General features: G+C 34.3%; 1 protein-coding gene across 16 annotated transcripts in view; it reads left to right on the top strand.

Annotated features, from left to right (window-relative positions):
• Positions 1-18238, top strand: part of LOC135202974 (kinesin light chain-like) — a 197754-nt gene that overhangs the window by 156311 nt on the left and 23205 nt on the right. For 13 of the 16 annotated variants that reach the window (XM_064232496.1, XM_064232497.1, XM_064232487.1 and 10 more), the window contains 3 exons: positions 3622-3826; positions 5750-5976; positions 11501-11626. In XM_064232496.1, coding sequence (XP_064088566.1) covers positions 3622-3826; positions 5750-5976; positions 11501-11626 — 558 coding nt within the window. The remainder of the gene's footprint in view (positions 1-3621; positions 3827-5749; positions 5977-11500; positions 11627-18238) is intronic. The other 3 variants (XM_064232494.1, XM_064232501.1, XM_064232503.1) reach the window with 1 other exon arrangement.

The raw sequence follows: 18238 nt of genomic DNA on the forward strand, positions 1-18238 counted from the left end.
AACAGTTAATAGAGATTCAGTTTGTGTTTGAAGTCCACTAGGAATCAAAATGGTTAAGATTGAGGGCTAATATTTTGCTGGTCACTTCAAGGCAGTAGGAATTATGTAGGCCTTACATACAGAATATAGGAAAGGTATAGGATTAGACAAGGGCATTGGGGAGGAGAATGGTATTGAATTCACTAAGAACGACAGATAAAGTGTTATGGTCCATGAAGTCACAATGGGAGATAAGCGGTTGAACATCTACAGGGGACTAGAAATTTTTATTAGCTGGTAGTGAGATAAGGATAGATAACATGTTCAGCTGTGTCCATAGGCTTTGTCATTTTTATCTATGGACATGGCAATTCACCTTGTTGAAAAGATATGTCAACAATACATATCTGGTGTGGCTTGGCTTCCACCAATAAAGCTTTACCACAAAATACTCTTATTTATTTTGCATGTGCCAATTTAAACTGGGAAACATTTTAACAGTGTCTTTAGTTTTCAAATGATATTATACTCTTTTATTGATGAGGCTTTTAGAGTGACTGAACACACTTAGTTCATGCTTTTGTCACATTGTTGCTTGCTTCAGCTTGTATTTGGGCTTCTTATCATACAGGTTGTTTTAGGTTCTTAAACAAAATTGAAAGCTCTTCAAAAACACATTCCAATATGTTGTTGGAACTTTATCTGCAGAATATTTGTTGTCTCCACCACTCAAGGCCAACCCTATTAGAGAGATGTATGTGAACTCTGTGGTCTGGTTAGTTACTTAACACTAATGTGCTACCTGCTGTTGGAATAGTTAAAGCTTTTAGTGATGCAGTGATAACTCCACTAAGAGAACCTTGTGCAAGTGTGAGACAGTATGCTATTTGCTAGCATCTGAAAAATATGTAGGCATTCAGAGTGATTTGTTTCCACCTTTTTTTTTATGCACTTCACTCCTCTTTTTTGTGTGTGTGTGTGTGTGTCAGTTCATTAATCCAAAATACATTCATATTGCTTGCTTGAGCATAAAATTATTTCTGTTGCTTTTTGTAATACATATTAAATGTTCTTTAAATTTTTAAAAGTACAATATTCCAATTTCATGGTGAATGAGCTTTGGTATTATTGCAGAAATACTTAACACAGCCATCAGAAATATGTTTACTTATATACAAGACATAATTCTGTGTGGGTTGATAATTTAAAACTTTATTTTAAATTATCAGTTTACAGGGTGCATTAAGAATAAATGTGGATGACAAGAATAGATGAGGATGACAAGTGTCTTATAAAACTTTATCGCTTTTTAAGGTGCAGCAATAATTTTCTAATAGATTTACGTACAGTAAAAGTAATCTTTCAAATATCATAACTGTTGTTATAGTTATTAAATACTACAGGTTAGTTTTAACAAGACCACTGAACCACATTCAGAGAGACTTACTAGGGGTCAAGTAAGAAGTTTTTTCTTCAGTGAGTGGGCAAATTTGGAGCCAGGTAAAAGTGAAAATATTGGAGAGCTAATTCAGAAAAGGCCTCAAGCCAGTGCAGCTGGAGCCAAAGGGAAATTGCAATGATTCCTTTTTAGTACACTATTCTGTGGCATACCGTAGGTGGTAACCCTACATAGGTCCTCTATTCCTTAGGAAATATCTGCTGATGTAAATTTAGGATCAGTTGAACATTTGGGAACATAAGCTGATTTATGTATAAGCGCCATTGTAAGATACAACTCATGATACACCCATACACATTTCTGAATATAATATATATATACGGGCAGTCCCCAGTTATCAGCGGACTTGGTTAATGGTGATTCGGTTTAATGGCGTTTGTCTAGCGCCATAAAATTGGTGGTTTATGGTGCCATAACAGGCCAAGTTTCGCTTATCAGCGCCATAAGGTGCTAATAATAGAGTTATGGCGCCATAACATACCTAACATACTGAAACTCTGTGCCATAAGTCACCAAATTTCAGTTAATGCCGGTTTTGCTTATCAGCACCCTGCAGAGACACAGAACACTTGCCGATAACTGGCGACTGCCTGTACGTATATGTATTTGGTACTTATGGTTATTTTGTTTTCTGTTGATTGAAAAATATTCCTGACATTTACAGTGATTTATCATCACTCAGAATCACAAGACAGTGGATCATTGAAACACCATGTTCTCATATGGGTGAATTGACTTGCTTTGTATATAATCGTATTACATTTTTTTAATGCTATATGAATTTATTGTGATTAATCATTAGGATTATCTTCCTTTAATATTTGCTGATGACTGATTATCTTGGCCCTTTCATTTTATGTCCAACACCTTCAAATGAATCTTAGATCTATATAAAAAAAACAATAATGGAGAAAGATCTGAAACATTCCCTGTGGTTGACGTTGGATCTGGGTTTTTATGAATGGATCAAAAGTGTGATATTATATTGAAGTTTTGGGCCCTCAAATGTTGATCATCAGGAACATACATCAGAGCATGTGAGCTGTAAAGATGTACTTTGTAAAATAGAATGCCCATTCAATTTTTGTTGCAGGATTTGCTGCTGCACCCAAAGAATAGCTATTCTTATTGTCTTTTGTAGTTTTGAATAAATTTGATCAAGACTGAGTTCAACTTGTAGATTGATGCGACTCCCTAATGATCCGTTTTTAAAAGGGGAAAGTTGGAGTAAGTTAGTTAAAGAAGTTGGATAACGAAGTAGGAACAGGCCACAAGAAAGGGATAAAAATGAAGTTAGAAAGCTATGCAGGTTGGACAGGAGACTGAAAACATGTAGCTTCAAACAGGGTACCACAAGGCACACTTTGTAAATCCCCAAGGGCTTCTCATTGCCCTAACCATTGTACTACCTTCATATGAAGGATATCAAGATCATTAACTTTACTATCTTTTTGGTAACTGTAAAGTTCAAGACACAAAGCATACTTTTCATTGGTTCCAGAGAGTGGTGATAGCTGTTTTAAAACTCCCCTTTAGAATCCTTGATAGACAATTTGAAAGCATTTATTAATTTATAGATCAAGACTTGATCATTGATGAAACTTGTCAAAAAGACTATTTTGTCACAGTTTGATTTGGTTATTTTCAGTTTTCCATTACAAAATTAAATGCACACACTTGTGATTACTGCATATTGTATTCAATATAAACAATTCTTGATTCTGTACAAGAGAATATGTGCATGGCTGAACTAAGCAAGCCAGATTTATGAAGTTCAGAGTTGTTTCTCTGAAGGAAAGCATATAAAATTCCATAGTTGTTTGTTGTTTCGCTTTTATCACCAGTTATTGAAATGTGTATAGTTATTTGAAGTAGTATACATTAGACATACATTTTAAGATCCCGTAAGATTTATCTTTAGCAATGTCTAAAGTATTTTCCCAGGATTAGCAATAGTATATAGTAAAATATTGCATAGTCACACAGATCAACATTGTAAACCTAGACAAATTTCTTTGGCCTTTATTTTTTTTCCTCCATGCTGGATATCAAGTTGTGCCATAAAAGCATGCTTACTGCATTTTGTGCCTGTTACTGATAAGGCTTTCATTACTTGATAATTGACTTAGTTATGTTGATCCTGCAGAGAATGTTTTAAAGATCATGATTTTCCTCTTTTGCAGGGCAAGTATGAAGAAGTAGAGAAGTACTACCAGCGGGCTCTAGAAATATATGAAACCAAATTGGGTCCAGACGACCCCAATGTTGCGAAAACCAAGAATAACTTAGCGTCAGCCTACCTCAAGCAGGGCAAATACAAGGAGGCTGAGATTCTCTATAAACAGGTGCTGACCCGAGCTCATGAGCGCGAATTTGGTGCCATTGATGGTAAGGAATGTCTTCTTGATTTTCATTGGTCTTGAGTTAGATGTAGAGAGTGCAATGTGCACTAAATTGTTTGGTGATATTTTTGCAGGTAACCTACATTTTCCTTTTTTTGTCTGTGTGATTAGTTTTCCGTGATTTTCTGAAATATTTCCCAAAATATTAAGTCCAGAAGTCAAATCTATCAACGCTTGAAAAGATGAAGAAATACTTTATTACACTGCCAATTCCAGAGGTATTTACTAATCAACATAATTGTATGTATATACATGGTTTATTTCATGTATTATTCATTAATGATTTTCTATTCAAATGTTTTGTTCACATGCTGTTGAGGATTACATACCCTGCTACTGTATTTTTTCAGCCATAGTGGCATTTCATTTCCGATTTCCAGTTTAGAATAGGATGTGATGGACTCGCTATTATTCTCAAAGGATTGTGAAGTTCATGAATGAATTAAAATTAAAACGGTAATTTTAGTTCACCTGTGCTGTAAGCAGGTGAGGGTTTATTTAATTAAAGTGTATTCATCATTTGGAGATCTGTCTCTTGTAAATATTTAATGTTTTTTACCTTCTTCAGAACCACTGGATAAGTTTCAACCAAATTTGATGGAGTCCTTGTCACATGGGAGTTTAGTTCATTTAGAAGATTGAAATAATTCAGAAGTACTGAAGATATCTCAGGGTTGTTTAGAAATCTTACTGGGAATTACCTGGCCAGATATGACAAAACATTTGTTAAAGCCTCTTTATGTAGTGTAGCTGTAAGGTTTCTAGAGCAAGGTGTCAAATTAACATGCAATTATCAAATTAACATGCAATTATCTGTATGCAGTTTAGATTTAAGTGTGCTTGAACCATGGTTCCTGTTGGTTACAGTAGAGATCCAAAATTTTGTGTAGGAAAAATGGCTATCATATATGTAGCATTAAGGTAGCTTTCTGTAGTGCTGTTTCTCATGGGTCTCATGTTTGTATAAACCTGATGGAGAGGGAATATTACACTACCTTTATCTTTGTGTCTGATTGTATGCATAGCTTGTATAAATTTTGATTTATTATCACTTTCAGTGGAACCACTGGATGTTTTAACCAAACATAGTGCGAAGCATCCTTGGGTAAAAGAGATTAGAGTAAAAGCATCTTTGGGTAAAAGAGATTCAGGTTTATTCAAAAATAAGACTACTCCCCCTTTGAAAGGGAGATAATTAAGAAATAAAGTAGTTTATAGTCACCTTCATGGAGGGTAGATTAAAAGAAACTGGAGATGTTGAAAGGGTACAGTATAGATAGATTAATGGCTGAAGTACTGTGAGACAATTGTATGTATTATGATTAAGGGAGATGGGTAAAGGTGGGGTTTCCAGGGACTGGTAATGAGACTTGGCTCCCAAAAACCAAGATGGTTTAGACACATGATGGGAAGGATGAGGAACGTGCATCTCAAAAACCAAGATGGTTTAGACATTTAAAGAGAAGCATGAGGAACAGTGTCAGAAAAGCAGTGGGTATGGAAATAGCATGCCTGTGGAAAGGGCCAGGAGATCAAGAAAAAAGTATATATAGATAAAGACCTAGACATGACAGGAGTTCAGACAGAAATTGTGCGAGACAGGGGAAGATGGAGAGAAGTCATATAATGTCCAACCCCAAAAAGGGCAAAGGTGATATGAAAACCTATATGCTGATATAAATTATGTTTAACTTTGTTGGCCTACAAGAGGGGTATTAACTTTTACTTAGGAAGAATATATAGGCATAATGTTAATCATATATATACTAGCAAGCACAGTGGGATGGCTCAGATAAACAGTAGCATCCACTGGCATGTTTGTTTTTATTGTAGAAGAAAGCTAGATTATTTTTCATAACACAGTAGTATGTATATTTTATAATGTGCCTTTTATTTTTCTCCTCAATAGGTGACAACAAACCCATCTGGCAAGTAGCAGAAGAGCGTGAAGAAAACAAAAATAAGGTGAAGGATTCGGCCCCATATGGAGAATATGGTGGCTGGCACAAAGCTGCTAAAGTAGATTCTCCCACTGTCACCACAACCCTCAAAAACCTTGGAGCGCTGTATCGTCGACAGGGCAAATACGAAGCTGCGGAGACCCTCGAGGATTGTGCCATCCGGTCACGTAAAGAGGTCAGCTGATATAACCTCGTCCAATAAGCTAGCAGACATTTGATTTTTATTTTGTGTTAGTTACCCCATGTGCTTTTTAATTAAGTTTATCAGTGCATTTATGCTCAGAAGCATCAGTGATGTCAGCTTGCATATAGAAAGCGTTGCGCTGCAACTTTTGGTTCTATACTGGATGTATCAAAGGGAGTTTAGAGGTTCCCTTCCTTACCCAGTACTCAGTCAGGACACTGTAATTGGCTTTTCCTTCACCCCGTGTAGATATTTGACATTATTTTTTCTTAGCCTCTCTTGTGTGTTGGTGAAAGAAGTTTGTACCCCCATCTATGTACTGTATATGGTAGTGTGCTTAACAAACACTATTTTGTACTGGATTTTTTTTATGCACAAGGCCTTTGAATACCAATTTTTTCCTTAATCTGTGAGTATATTGATGTATCACAGAATTATACAATACTCTCAGTTACTGTTCAACATTGTAAAACTTGTGTATCTTGCATTGCTGCTTGTTACGACTTGGAAGCTCTGCTTCCTGAGCACCAATTTTAAATGACAAAATTTTGCTATACAGGGGAAGTTACCCTATTTATGTGAAAGTGTTTTATGTGCACGAACTCTTTTTATCATTTATATTTTAACATATGAAGAAAAGTGGATTATATTACATAGAACTTTAGGAGAGTCAAGGATAGAATTTCAGCAGTTGATTAAATGTTCTCCTAAGAGTTTAATTTAAAGGAGATGGTTTTAAAATGTGGGGTAGTTTATATCATAGTCTTAAGCCCACCGTACAGGGAAGTTCATGGAAGTACTTCTCGTATATTTTTTTTTACAGAGATTAGATTTAAATTACGGAAAGTTTAGGTTTTAGTAAATAGTTCACGAGGTGTTTTTTTAATGAAATATGAAAACATGTTTTGTGCATTTTATTCATGATTTTACCCAAACTATTGAGCTTCCAATAAGGCTCAGATTTCTTCTATTATCTCTAGTATTGAAGCCATTATATTTTTGATAAGCCTAGTGTCATTTATCCATTAGGTCATTGATATCCTTCAATAAACAAAAATGATCAAGTCTGTTAGTATTTGTATAAATTGCCCATCATATCCCTGCTGCAGTTACTCATATTTTAAAAGGAAATTATGTATGAATATCAAACTGCATTGAGCATCTTAATTTGTAATGATGGCCAGTGTTTGTTGCTTGGAGCCCAGGGGAAGCAGTGGAAAATATATCGGAATCATTCTCTGAACTGCAGTAGTAGTGTGCTTTAAAAGCTCTTACACTGTGAAAGAATCATGATTAGTCCTACTGGCTATAGACACCAAAAATTTTATTCTGTGGTATAGAGGAAATATTTCAAGGTTTTTGATGTGACGAGAACAACAAAAGGAACATTACTCAATGACTTTAGAAGCTTAAATAATTTCTGATAGGAATTTGTTATAATGATCAGTTAAGTCAGTTAGGTTTTGGGATTTGTACTTGGGTGAGATATTGTTGTTGTTTTAAGGACATGGTCCAACTAAGGTGACTTGCAGTCAAGTAAAAAGATGTTAGAATATTTAAAGGACACAACACACGATACAAATGATGACATGAGGTTTTTATAGACTATCCATTCAATAGTGGTTGTCAGGTTCAGTTTTCTGTACAATTTCTCAATATTTGTATGTCCTCAAATTCAGCATGTCTTAAGTTTAGTTACGGATGAATTTGCAAAGCTTTGGAGGATATTTTATTCAAGTAATACATGATATAAAAATCACAAGTAAATACAATTGTATTAATGTATCATGGTATACTGTCTGTTTCAAGAAATTAGCAAGAGGATCTATGGTATTTAGATGCTTAAGACTGGAAGTCTAGATTTGGTAAATAGGGATCCAGTGAGTAGACAAAGTAAATTGTAATAATATTCATATAATGATTATATAATATTATTTATTTGAACCCATTGGCTATAGATTGTAGAAGTACTTCTATTATGGTAATCTAAGTTTGTCTGGACCCATTGGTCATAGCTTGAGAACAGTTTTGGGATTCGTTCGATATGTATTGGAGCAATTGTAAAGCCTATTAAGTCAGGAATATAGTTTTGCAGTTGCCCAAGTGATCTTTTGTCTTGTGGTATTAGGCATTGATAATATTTCATATTAGTAAGTGTTACTAGCTGATTTAATTGTTCAAGTGTAAGTCCAGTATTTTAGAAATCTGTCTGGTGCTAGATGATGAACTTTTAGACAGGGTAGAACTCACAGCATAAGTTTGAATATCATAGCTAGACGATGTTGTTTTTGAGTCTGCTATTTTGATAATTAAGGGCTGGTATGTTGCATGTTGCAAATGTAGTCTAAAAGCAGGTTTAACCTTCTCATTTGAGATTTCATTAGTAATTTTAACATTAACCAAAGTTTTTTTAGAGGGGAAACTAGGAGACTGTTTTTTTCCGTCAGTAGTATGGCATTTAAATTTATCAGTCTAGGCGTGTTATTTGTAAGGAAAGAATATTTAACTACACAAACATCCAGTAAAGAACTAACAGTTGCTATGTAACCGTTGTAATCTTCTATATACTTTCTTCCTAACATGAAACAAAACTTGCAGAATCCACATTTTTGTAACATTCCACCAAATAATTTTATCAGGAATTACTAATTATCCATCATCCCACATGCAATTTTAAAACCAAGTACTAGCTACTTTTTAATCTAATTGTCAGTGCAAGTGAACTTGAAAGGTTTTGGTAACTAGTTATTTTGAACCTTTAACTCTGTGGAATGTAATGTACCATTACAGTGCACATTACATTGATCACATGGGGTATGTAGCTTTATCACACTATAAATATTCATTGGATTTGTTTATGTTCTTACCAAAGAATTTTTATCTAGCATTTACCAGTTGTCTTAAAATATTTTGTCTTTTTACTTTGATAATAAAGTATTGCCAACTAGTTATACTATAAATGAAATACCTATAGAGTAGTACCAGATATATTTAAATAAAATAAGTAAGGAATTTATCTGGTTTTGTAGTAATTTGGTGTTGCCATAAGTAGAACATCTTGGTACCCCTCTTAGGGTAAGGGTACTCAAGATATGAAGGACATTCAAACTTTTGATTTATTGATATTAAAAAGCATAAGATACTCAGCGGAGTTTTGGTCTTTATATATGACATTAATTTCTTTTATAGATTTTAAATTTTATTAATATATTTCTCTTCTCTCTCTCTCTCTCTCTCTCTCTCTCTCTCTCTCTCTCTCTCTCTCTCTCTCTCATATAGCAGATTTAAGGACTATTTTCCTGCCAGTGTCATCTGAATTTTGTAGCATGTTAGGTAACTTTAAAAGCTGATATTTTGGGCCTTGATTTAACTTAGTGGTCTGAACCTTAGACAACATTTATTTTGAATGTTGGTAATTATGTAAAACTTTGACTATTCCTAGTTAGGTTTAGGAGTAAATTACATTAAATACTTTATATTAAACCAAAGCTTTCAGTTTGAAAATTCTCTCTATATTAAGCCAACCGTTACATACATACGTATATTTGCCTGATAACTGAACTGTTTGTCCAAGCTTTAATGGTCATTGTGAAGTATTTTTATCTACCTAAACATTCAAGAAAAATTTATCTGGCCATTCATAAAAAAGGCTGCAGCTTTTGTACATAGGATTCATATAGTAAAAGTCTTATAATTGATGAGAGAAATATAGTGATAAGAGAGGAGAGATCATGATATTAATAATGATTACAAATCAGTACGGAAATTTATTTGAAATTTACTTTGGTAAAACTAACTTGAATCCCAGAAGTGTAGCATTGCAACCATGTATTAATACTTTGGTGTTCAGACTACTAGGTTGAATCTTGGCTTTGAAGACTGTTTTGCATACGTTCCCAGATACAGCACAGAAGCAGATTTGTTTTTCTAAGCATCTTTTTCATGAGTTGGAGAGATGACAAATCGTCTCTCCTTTGCACATAACTCACTGATGGTTAAAAAATGACGTAATTGAAGGATTTGAACACGCATGATACTTTTTTATTGTGGGATGTCATTCAGGCAGACCGTTTGGTTATATACTTTACTATAATCCTGCTTTGTCATGTTTGCCAAAGATATTTATTTTGCATATGCAAAGCGTGCTGGCAGAAATGTACTTGTAAGGTATTATTCACCCCGACTATTCATTTAAAAAAATTTTCAGATACCGGTACAGTAGCTCTAATGTTAACTGGAAGTTTAAGTGAAATTTCCACTGTATTTGACATTGTTTTATTGATGCATAATCATTTACGTATTTAGATGATCAGATAAATCAGATTGAATAATTTCTGACTACAATGCATAATTATTCATGCTTCCTCTATCAAACTCCTCTCCTCTTACCTAACTTAAGAGAATATTGAATGAAATCATTGAATGAAATCATTATTGTCATAAATGATAGGACTCTCTTCTTCCCTGCTCCCTTTCATACAAAATATAAGGTTATTACATGTAATATTGTATTACAAAGTCCTTGAAAAAAGGCATTGCCCTTACTTGCACTTTTAAGCCATATGAGGTACAGGAATAAATTAGTGAAACCGATATAACGTGTTTATTAATTAAGAAATACAGTGATAGGTTTGATTTAAAGGTAACAACTATTATTGAATTACTTTTTCTTGACTAGTGTTAGTAGATTGCAAAGTACCTCAAGTTGATTGTTGATTTGCCAAAGGAGCAAGGATGGCTTTGTGTTTCGGCAGCGTTTAGAAATTTGTTTTTGATTTTTAGGGAAAAGTATGTTTCTGAATTACAGTTCTTGCATAGTGAAATCTGTTCTTTTCATGAAGGACAGTTGGAGTATAATCGTGCCTTTTGAACTTTAGAAGGACTTTCCACTTATAAGTGTGGCACTGATAGTTCTTATATTCTTACAACATTGCCTGAGTCAACTTGCTTTGAGTAATGGAAGGATGTGCAGTTGCATAAAGCCTCATTTTATTTTTAGATTCTTCTGGACAAGGACTCCTTGCAGCTACCATTTAACTATGCTATAGCTTTCATCTTAATTTCCCAACATTGCACTTGTTTGCTTTATTTTCTAACTTGTTCTTCATCAAAGCACCAGGTGAGTTAATGACTTTTTGCAATTGGTCACCGGGACTTCAGACCAGTGGGCGAGAGGCAAAATGCAATGTCCATAGTGGAATAAGCTTTTTTGTCCTTATGTACTTATTGTATAAGTGTCTATAAACATCCCATCAATGACTTGGGATGTTGAAAATCTGGGTAGTTCCCAAGTGTTTTAATTGAACTCTCGTACATTGATCCTGATACTAGCCTTAATGCTAAGCTCATTATCTTTAAATCCATGCTATACTTTAGGAATTGGAAAGTAGTAAGTAGTGTACCATCTTGACATTCTACTAGTGTATGTATGTATTAGCATGATCTTGTGTAACCAGTGTTCTAATGAGTGTGTGTGCGCGCGCATGTGACTCTATGCGCGCCGCTGGTCCTTCAGGCCGTCAGTCTGGTCAAGGATGGGATAACTCCAGAAGGCAACCGGCGACTATCTGCTTCACGAGACAGACTCCGAAGGGGGTCACGAGAATCGCTCAACTCTGCTGAGTTCGATGCCAACGACGATGTAAGTAAACCCTCTTCCCACTCCCATAGTCACCAAAAACGCACACTGACACGTACGTAATTTTGACATACAGCCGTCTGATAACGACTTGCTCAACTTGTTCTAATGTGCTGTTTCTAACCTGAGAACTTTGCATACATTGATGTTAGTGTTTTAAATAGCTGTGTTAATCTTCGTTACGCACGTTTTACGTTTTATAAAGTGTCTTCTTTTTCTGTAAGGATTTTTTTTTTTAAGGTAATCCAGAGAGTAAGCTGGGCTTGTTTTGCTTGATGCCAAGCCCTGAAAAGTTTATCCTCTTGGTTCTTCATTGCCACTTTTATTATCTCTCATTTTCCTTTTCACTTTCCCTCTGATTCTTGCCTTCTTTTACTCTTTGGTACTCTTGCTACTGGAAGAGTCACAGTGGGTTGTACGTTTGATATACGTGTCTTGATTTTCTTGAGTTACAAATTGTTGAGCTAACTGTAGGTTGACAGGAAAGTGCACTTACTGGAAGGCTTATCCTGTGAACTGAGGAACTGGTTTTAAATACTTTTTTTTATTGACCAGCATTGTTTTTAATCTAGAACGAAACTTGTCATTTAGCAAAGCTTTATTTTGATGTGTACTGTAACAAAAGTAGATTTTTCCCAATCTCTGTACATTAGAGTCTCTCTCTCTCTCTCTCTCTCTCTCTCTCTCTCTCTCTCTCTCTCTCTCTCTCTCTCTCTCTCTCTCATATATATACGTGCATATGCCATGCATATTTACTGTACACTACTTAGATTTGATATTTGAAAAGTAGTTGTCTGTGTTGTTATTGTTATTAATGTTGTATGTAACAGAAGTAATATTAGCTGAAACTGTAGTATCTTCCAGTTTTTTTATATGGCTTCTTAATTGTTTTCAAAATCATTTATTTTTACAGTTAATTGTATGTTACTGTAATAAGAGGACAGGAATTCAAACTCAATTTAGGCAATCTAGTGAAGAATATTGTTATTACACAGGTTAGCTACTTTGTAACTGTCACACAAAGCTTCAAATAATCCAGTGAATAGTTGTATTATCATCGGTTTTTATATTCCTTGTAGAATTATTGTTGAATATTATTGTTTATAGCTGGATTCATCAGTTTAAAGAAATCGTAGCTTTTGAGTATTTCTGCCTTGTTGCTCTCCAGTGATCTGTGATTCTCCTCAACTGGATAAGTTTATCCCCAAAACATCACTTTGTGAACTCATTTCACACTTTCTTTTGTTCTTTTGAGACTTTTCTCTTAAAACTTTCTTTCCTAGTCATGAAACCAAAGGGAATTGGCACCATCTCATGTGACAAAAAATGAAAAAAAAAGTTACTTTAGAGAGTAGTTTGCTGCATTGTGAGCCATGCTTTAATCAGAATGATGCTTAATTTACTCAGTTTACCATTTTGTCACCTTGAGCTAAATCAGCATGTTCTCAGATGAAACTTGGATCATGTGTGACCTGTATAGGTGAAAACTAGATATGCTCATGCTAGAATGATGCTGTAGTCCTTCAGGTACTAATGTTGTCCTTTGTTGAAGTATTTTTGCCTGCTTGCTTGCTACATGTGGACATTTTCCTTCATAAGTGATCTAATGAGCTATTAGTTCCCAGACATACATTAATAACTTATCAGTTGCTTTGCTGTTGCAAGACCTCTAGTTTTAAAGATACCCTGATTCAATGTGAACATGTTTAGAGGAATAGGGATATGAATACACACTGGGATTTTCAATTTATGTTTAAGATGTACAGGTTTGTTGAATGCCAGTTTAGTTGTGGGTTCCATGTGACAGTATGTTTAGTGGTCAGAATTGTGTTTGCATTTTTGTACGACTATTCTCCACACCAGTTTTTCTGTAATCTGATCAGTAACATCAAGATAGTGTGAATACAACAGTTTCCCTTTTTGGATCATTGCTATTCATTTCATGTTTGAACCCCTTAAAGGGAAAAATTAAAGTTAAAATGTTCGTTCTGATGATGATAGTTAAGGAATTTTTGCAGTTATACTCACAATTATACTCTATTTGGATGTCGGTTAGAATCACATTCATTGACTAAAGCGCAAGGAATATTGTGCTCTTACACAATTAGTGACGCAACTTTTATGAAAGGGTATCAATGGTATGTAGAGACATATTCAGTTGTTATGGTAGGTCTTCAAAAAGTAATTGAAAGAAATAGCAGAGTTGGGGTTTTTTTAAACTCATTGCATTTCAGTTGGGAAAGTTGCTCGATAGTTTGAATTACGTAATAAAACTTGTCACCTCCTGAGGCTAATTAAATATTTAATTTTTTAGTGGAGTACTCTCACTTTGTATTATTCAAAATTGTGGTTGGTAACATTTACATTTTGACTATCTTTATTCAAGTATGTTCCCTTTTTTAAAATGACAGTTTGCACATAGGCTTGATAAAAGATTAGGGTGAAGCATTAAGTAACGTCTGAATGCTTGCAAAAAAAAAAAAAAAAAAAAAAAAAAATTATATTTTACTTGCAAGAATTTGTATGGCAAATCAGGTTTTTATGCCACTGCTGGGCATTTTCAGTGAATGCTTCCAGTTTCAATTAGAGAAATATATTGTACATTGATTTACTGTGAAGTATTTGAATTAATTTCCCAACTAGATGTGCCAAAAGTTCTCAACTAGATGTGTGTGTTTTTGGCACATAGTAATCAAATACAAAAGGCAATAACTCGGTTCTTGAAAGCATTGTATTCATGTAGAATGCTGTTTATTGAGGGATGGTAGCTGTTTGTAGTTCTTGGGTTTGGTAACCTAGAAGGTGAAGTAGCATCATTGTTAACTAGAACAAAGTCTTTATTAGCAGGAAAGTTTAGAAGAGTTGCTTTAAAATCTGAAGTGTGTCATTTTGGATTGTTTTGTCTTTGCCTCTTCCATGCGATTTCATAAGCATGTGCTGGCAACCCTCATAATTAAAATGTGAGTGAGTGCTTAATTAACATGCAAGTTCATTTTGAGGTATCTGGAGGTAGGAAGCACATTTTTCTTGTGGAAATGTCACATTGAACAGAATCTGCCTGCATCTAGTCTGGTCATGAAAGGTTAGAAGGAACAAATGGGAATTAACCCAAACAGAAACACGTAACCCACCCCTTGAGAGAGAGAGATGGTAATGGTTACCAGAATGGAGAATACCATAGTTAGGCATTGGCAGTAAAGGCTTGGTAGAGCCAGGTAATCTGTAGCTAGTGGTTCGGATGTCTCTGGCTGCCAAAAGGAAATAAATACTCCAGGATGTTTGAGCTTTGCTGTCAAAAAGCAGTGAAGAGATTTTAACAGGCCATTGTATTATTGTTTCATTTCTGATTCTTCTTGAAATGTATTATGTTAGTAGAAATTTGAATTTGTTATGTCCAGTATAAGGAGCTTCTGAGAAGCATCTTGCTATGAAATCTTTATGTATTGGTCATCCCCTGAATTCTCTATTGTTAGGGAAAGTGAGGTGCTTGCTGGATTGTTTGTCGTTTGTCCGCGAACAGATTTTAGATGGTGCGGTTGATGTGTTTTGAGGGTGTTGTAAATTGCATTCAGCAGGATTTTATTTCACAGTTTTTCTTGAGAGAACTGTAAAAAGTCAACATTATCAAAAGGGAACACATAAGGAAAGCTAAATCGAAATCCATACCAAAGCGCGTAATATTATCCAAAAGGGAGTACTAAACACTAAATGGGAACTCCATATCAATGCTTATTCAGGTTAGGCTATGGATTAATCAGAACTGTAGACTCAAGGATTTCATGTTTTGCTCACAGGTGAACATTTTCATATTGAGTGCACTAACAGAAATGTGTAAAATCTGTAGTTTATAACTAACATGAAGGGTGTGTTTTAGATACTGCATATATGATATGCATGAGTACTGCAAATACAGGCAGTCCCCAGTTGGTGGGGGGGGCCTTATGTTCCAACGGCTTGATGAGAAGCGAACACTGTTAGTAAACAAAAATTGTCAATTTTTGGCACTAATTGGTACTGATAACCAAAATTTGGCGCCTCTGTTGGATACTATTCAGCGGCAATAACCAGAAATCGATACATTTCTGTGCTTAACAAGCCCCATAAAACTGGATCGCCGGCAACCGGTGACTGCCTACATGTTATTGTGCACAATTCTAAATAGAAGGGTCGTAGTCTAACAATAGTACTACGTGAATTGTGTATCCTCACAGGGATTACAGCATTCTTTTTTAGCAAGTTTCAGTGTTAAACTGACAGTAGCACAAGAATTACTCATTGTCTTAAATACTTTGACAAGCCATTACATTGAATGCATATATGTTTCGTAGATAATTCAGTGTGATGTATACTGCACTGTTTAAGCAGTGTTTAGTTACAGGTGGCAAATCATAAAGTCAGATGATGCATTATTTCTTTAGGCAACTTTTACTTGAATTGATTAAACATCAGCATATAGTGTTGTAAGAATTTGTTAGACCTCATTAGTGTATTGTAGTTTGTAATTTTTAATTAATACATATTCAGGCACTTTGAAATTTTGTTAGATTGAAAGTTGCAAATAATGTTTAGAAGGATTGACTTGTTGATTTATATTTTTTTGTGGGGCTGTAGTCGTAGGTTGTTCTGACACTTTTTCTTACACAAGATTTACTTCTAGTTTAGCTATATGGTTTCGACAGTGATAATATTAGGTTGGCTTTGCCAACAGCGCATCCTATTTTGTTCTTTGTAGAAATTTTAAGTGTGATTCTAAACATAACAATTATGTCATTGATTTTATACATGCTAAATTTGTTTATGCTATAAATAGCAACTAAATGAATGCTTTTTATGGAAATTTAGTGTTGCAGTGGAAACTGATTTCTTACTGTGATAACAAAGAATAGCCTAATTAATAATTGTAGTAGATCTTAGTAGAAATATATTTTATGCAATTGGTTGAAATTCCCTTACTCATTATCAAGGACAAAACTTGTCAAAGATTTCATATTGTGTTTGTTGTTTTAAGACATTACCAGTACTTATTGTCAAAATTGTCGTATTCCTAACTGATGGTAGGAAAGGTAACTGTAGTTATCTGTAAATGGAAATTAAACAAATTTGTTTGTTCCTTTTGAATGTATTTCATCCCTTGTTCAGTCTCGTGCCAATAAAGAAACTTAGGGCAGGAAATTCTAAAAGATAAATTAGCATTTTTTTAAGTTTTGGTTGCACTGAATAGTACTACATAGTCGTAAATGTGGAGATAATTAAAGATTACTAATGTCAGATAAAGAAGCACCATAGCATTTTAAAAACAACTTTTGAAAATTGAAGTTTCAATGTGTTGTAGGTTTTTAGGATAAAATAAATTCCTTCACTTGAATGTTAAAGGAATGCATTATTAATCATGTAGAGAGCACACCTAATAGGTCTTTAAATCTGAATAGTATTTTTGTAAGGGAATGCAGGAAGTAGACAATAAAATGCTGAATTATGTTGTGATGGTAATAGTAGTCAGTCTTTTTCCAAGTGTTTTCGATCGGTAGATATGCTTCAGTTATTTGACTAATGGTAAAGTACACAACCAAACAATTCAGCCAAACTGTTCTGGCAGATTAAGTTTTGTAGTAAATAGCAGTTACAGTTAGTTTCTGAAGTGACCGCAACCACTGTTGAGCAGTAGAAACACTGTGAGGCGGTAGTATCTCATTAAAGATGGCAGATGGAAAGATTATTCTAAAAATATTAATAGCATCCCATGTGAGTTGCCTATGAAACATGTAATTACATTATATGGTGAAATGTCAAATGATGCGAGGTTTGCATTTTTTAGGTAAAGAAATTGTCACGCCTGTTGTCTATGTAGTTGATTTGCTTCAATTTTGTTTTATTTTGCTGTACAAAAGATGAGTCGTTTTAACATCTAAAGAATTGTGAACATTGTGTTGTCATGAATGTTGTTAGTATTTTTATCAATGTCTGTAATGCATTGAGGAGTGTTAAATTTTTGAAAAAATGTGTACGCGTAAAACGTTAATTAATTTTCAAGTAGCTTAAAAAACAATACAAATTAGCTTTACTGTGAAAACGGTATTGGCAAACATATCGTAGTGGTTTGAGTTGATGTAAAAATATTTTTAAGCCTAATGAATAAAGCATAAAAGAAAGTACTATAAGGGAATATTTAACAAAATAACTTTGAACAATGGTTAGTTGTTTATGTTGATTTAACAAACATATGAGATATCATATTTGGTAGAGTATCCACTCTGTCAAAAATGTTTGTTAATGAAGCATGTCCTAGCACTACAGGGAAAATTACGAGCTAATTCACTTTCATTAAACTAATGATAATAAGTGAATGGTTGTAGATTGGTTATGGATGCTTGCTATTGTCAGTTCTAAGAAAACATGACAAAAAAGTACTATAGCACTTGAATCATTGATGTATAAGGCTTTGATCATTAGGCCTTTAGAAATGAGCTGCCATGGTAAAGTATTTAATATATAATTTGCCTATACACTTTGGAATATTTATAGTATTACTGGGCTTATGCCCTTGCAAAACATACATTTGTATTTAAAGAGTCAGATGAATTCTGTTGGCGATCAGGTATAGACTGGTAAAATGAT

This window comes from Macrobrachium nipponense, chromosome 33 (genome assembly GCF_015104395.2).
Source record: "Macrobrachium nipponense isolate FS-2020 chromosome 33, ASM1510439v2, whole genome shotgun sequence".
NCBI lineage: Eukaryota > Metazoa > Arthropoda > Malacostraca > Decapoda > Palaemonidae > Macrobrachium > Macrobrachium nipponense.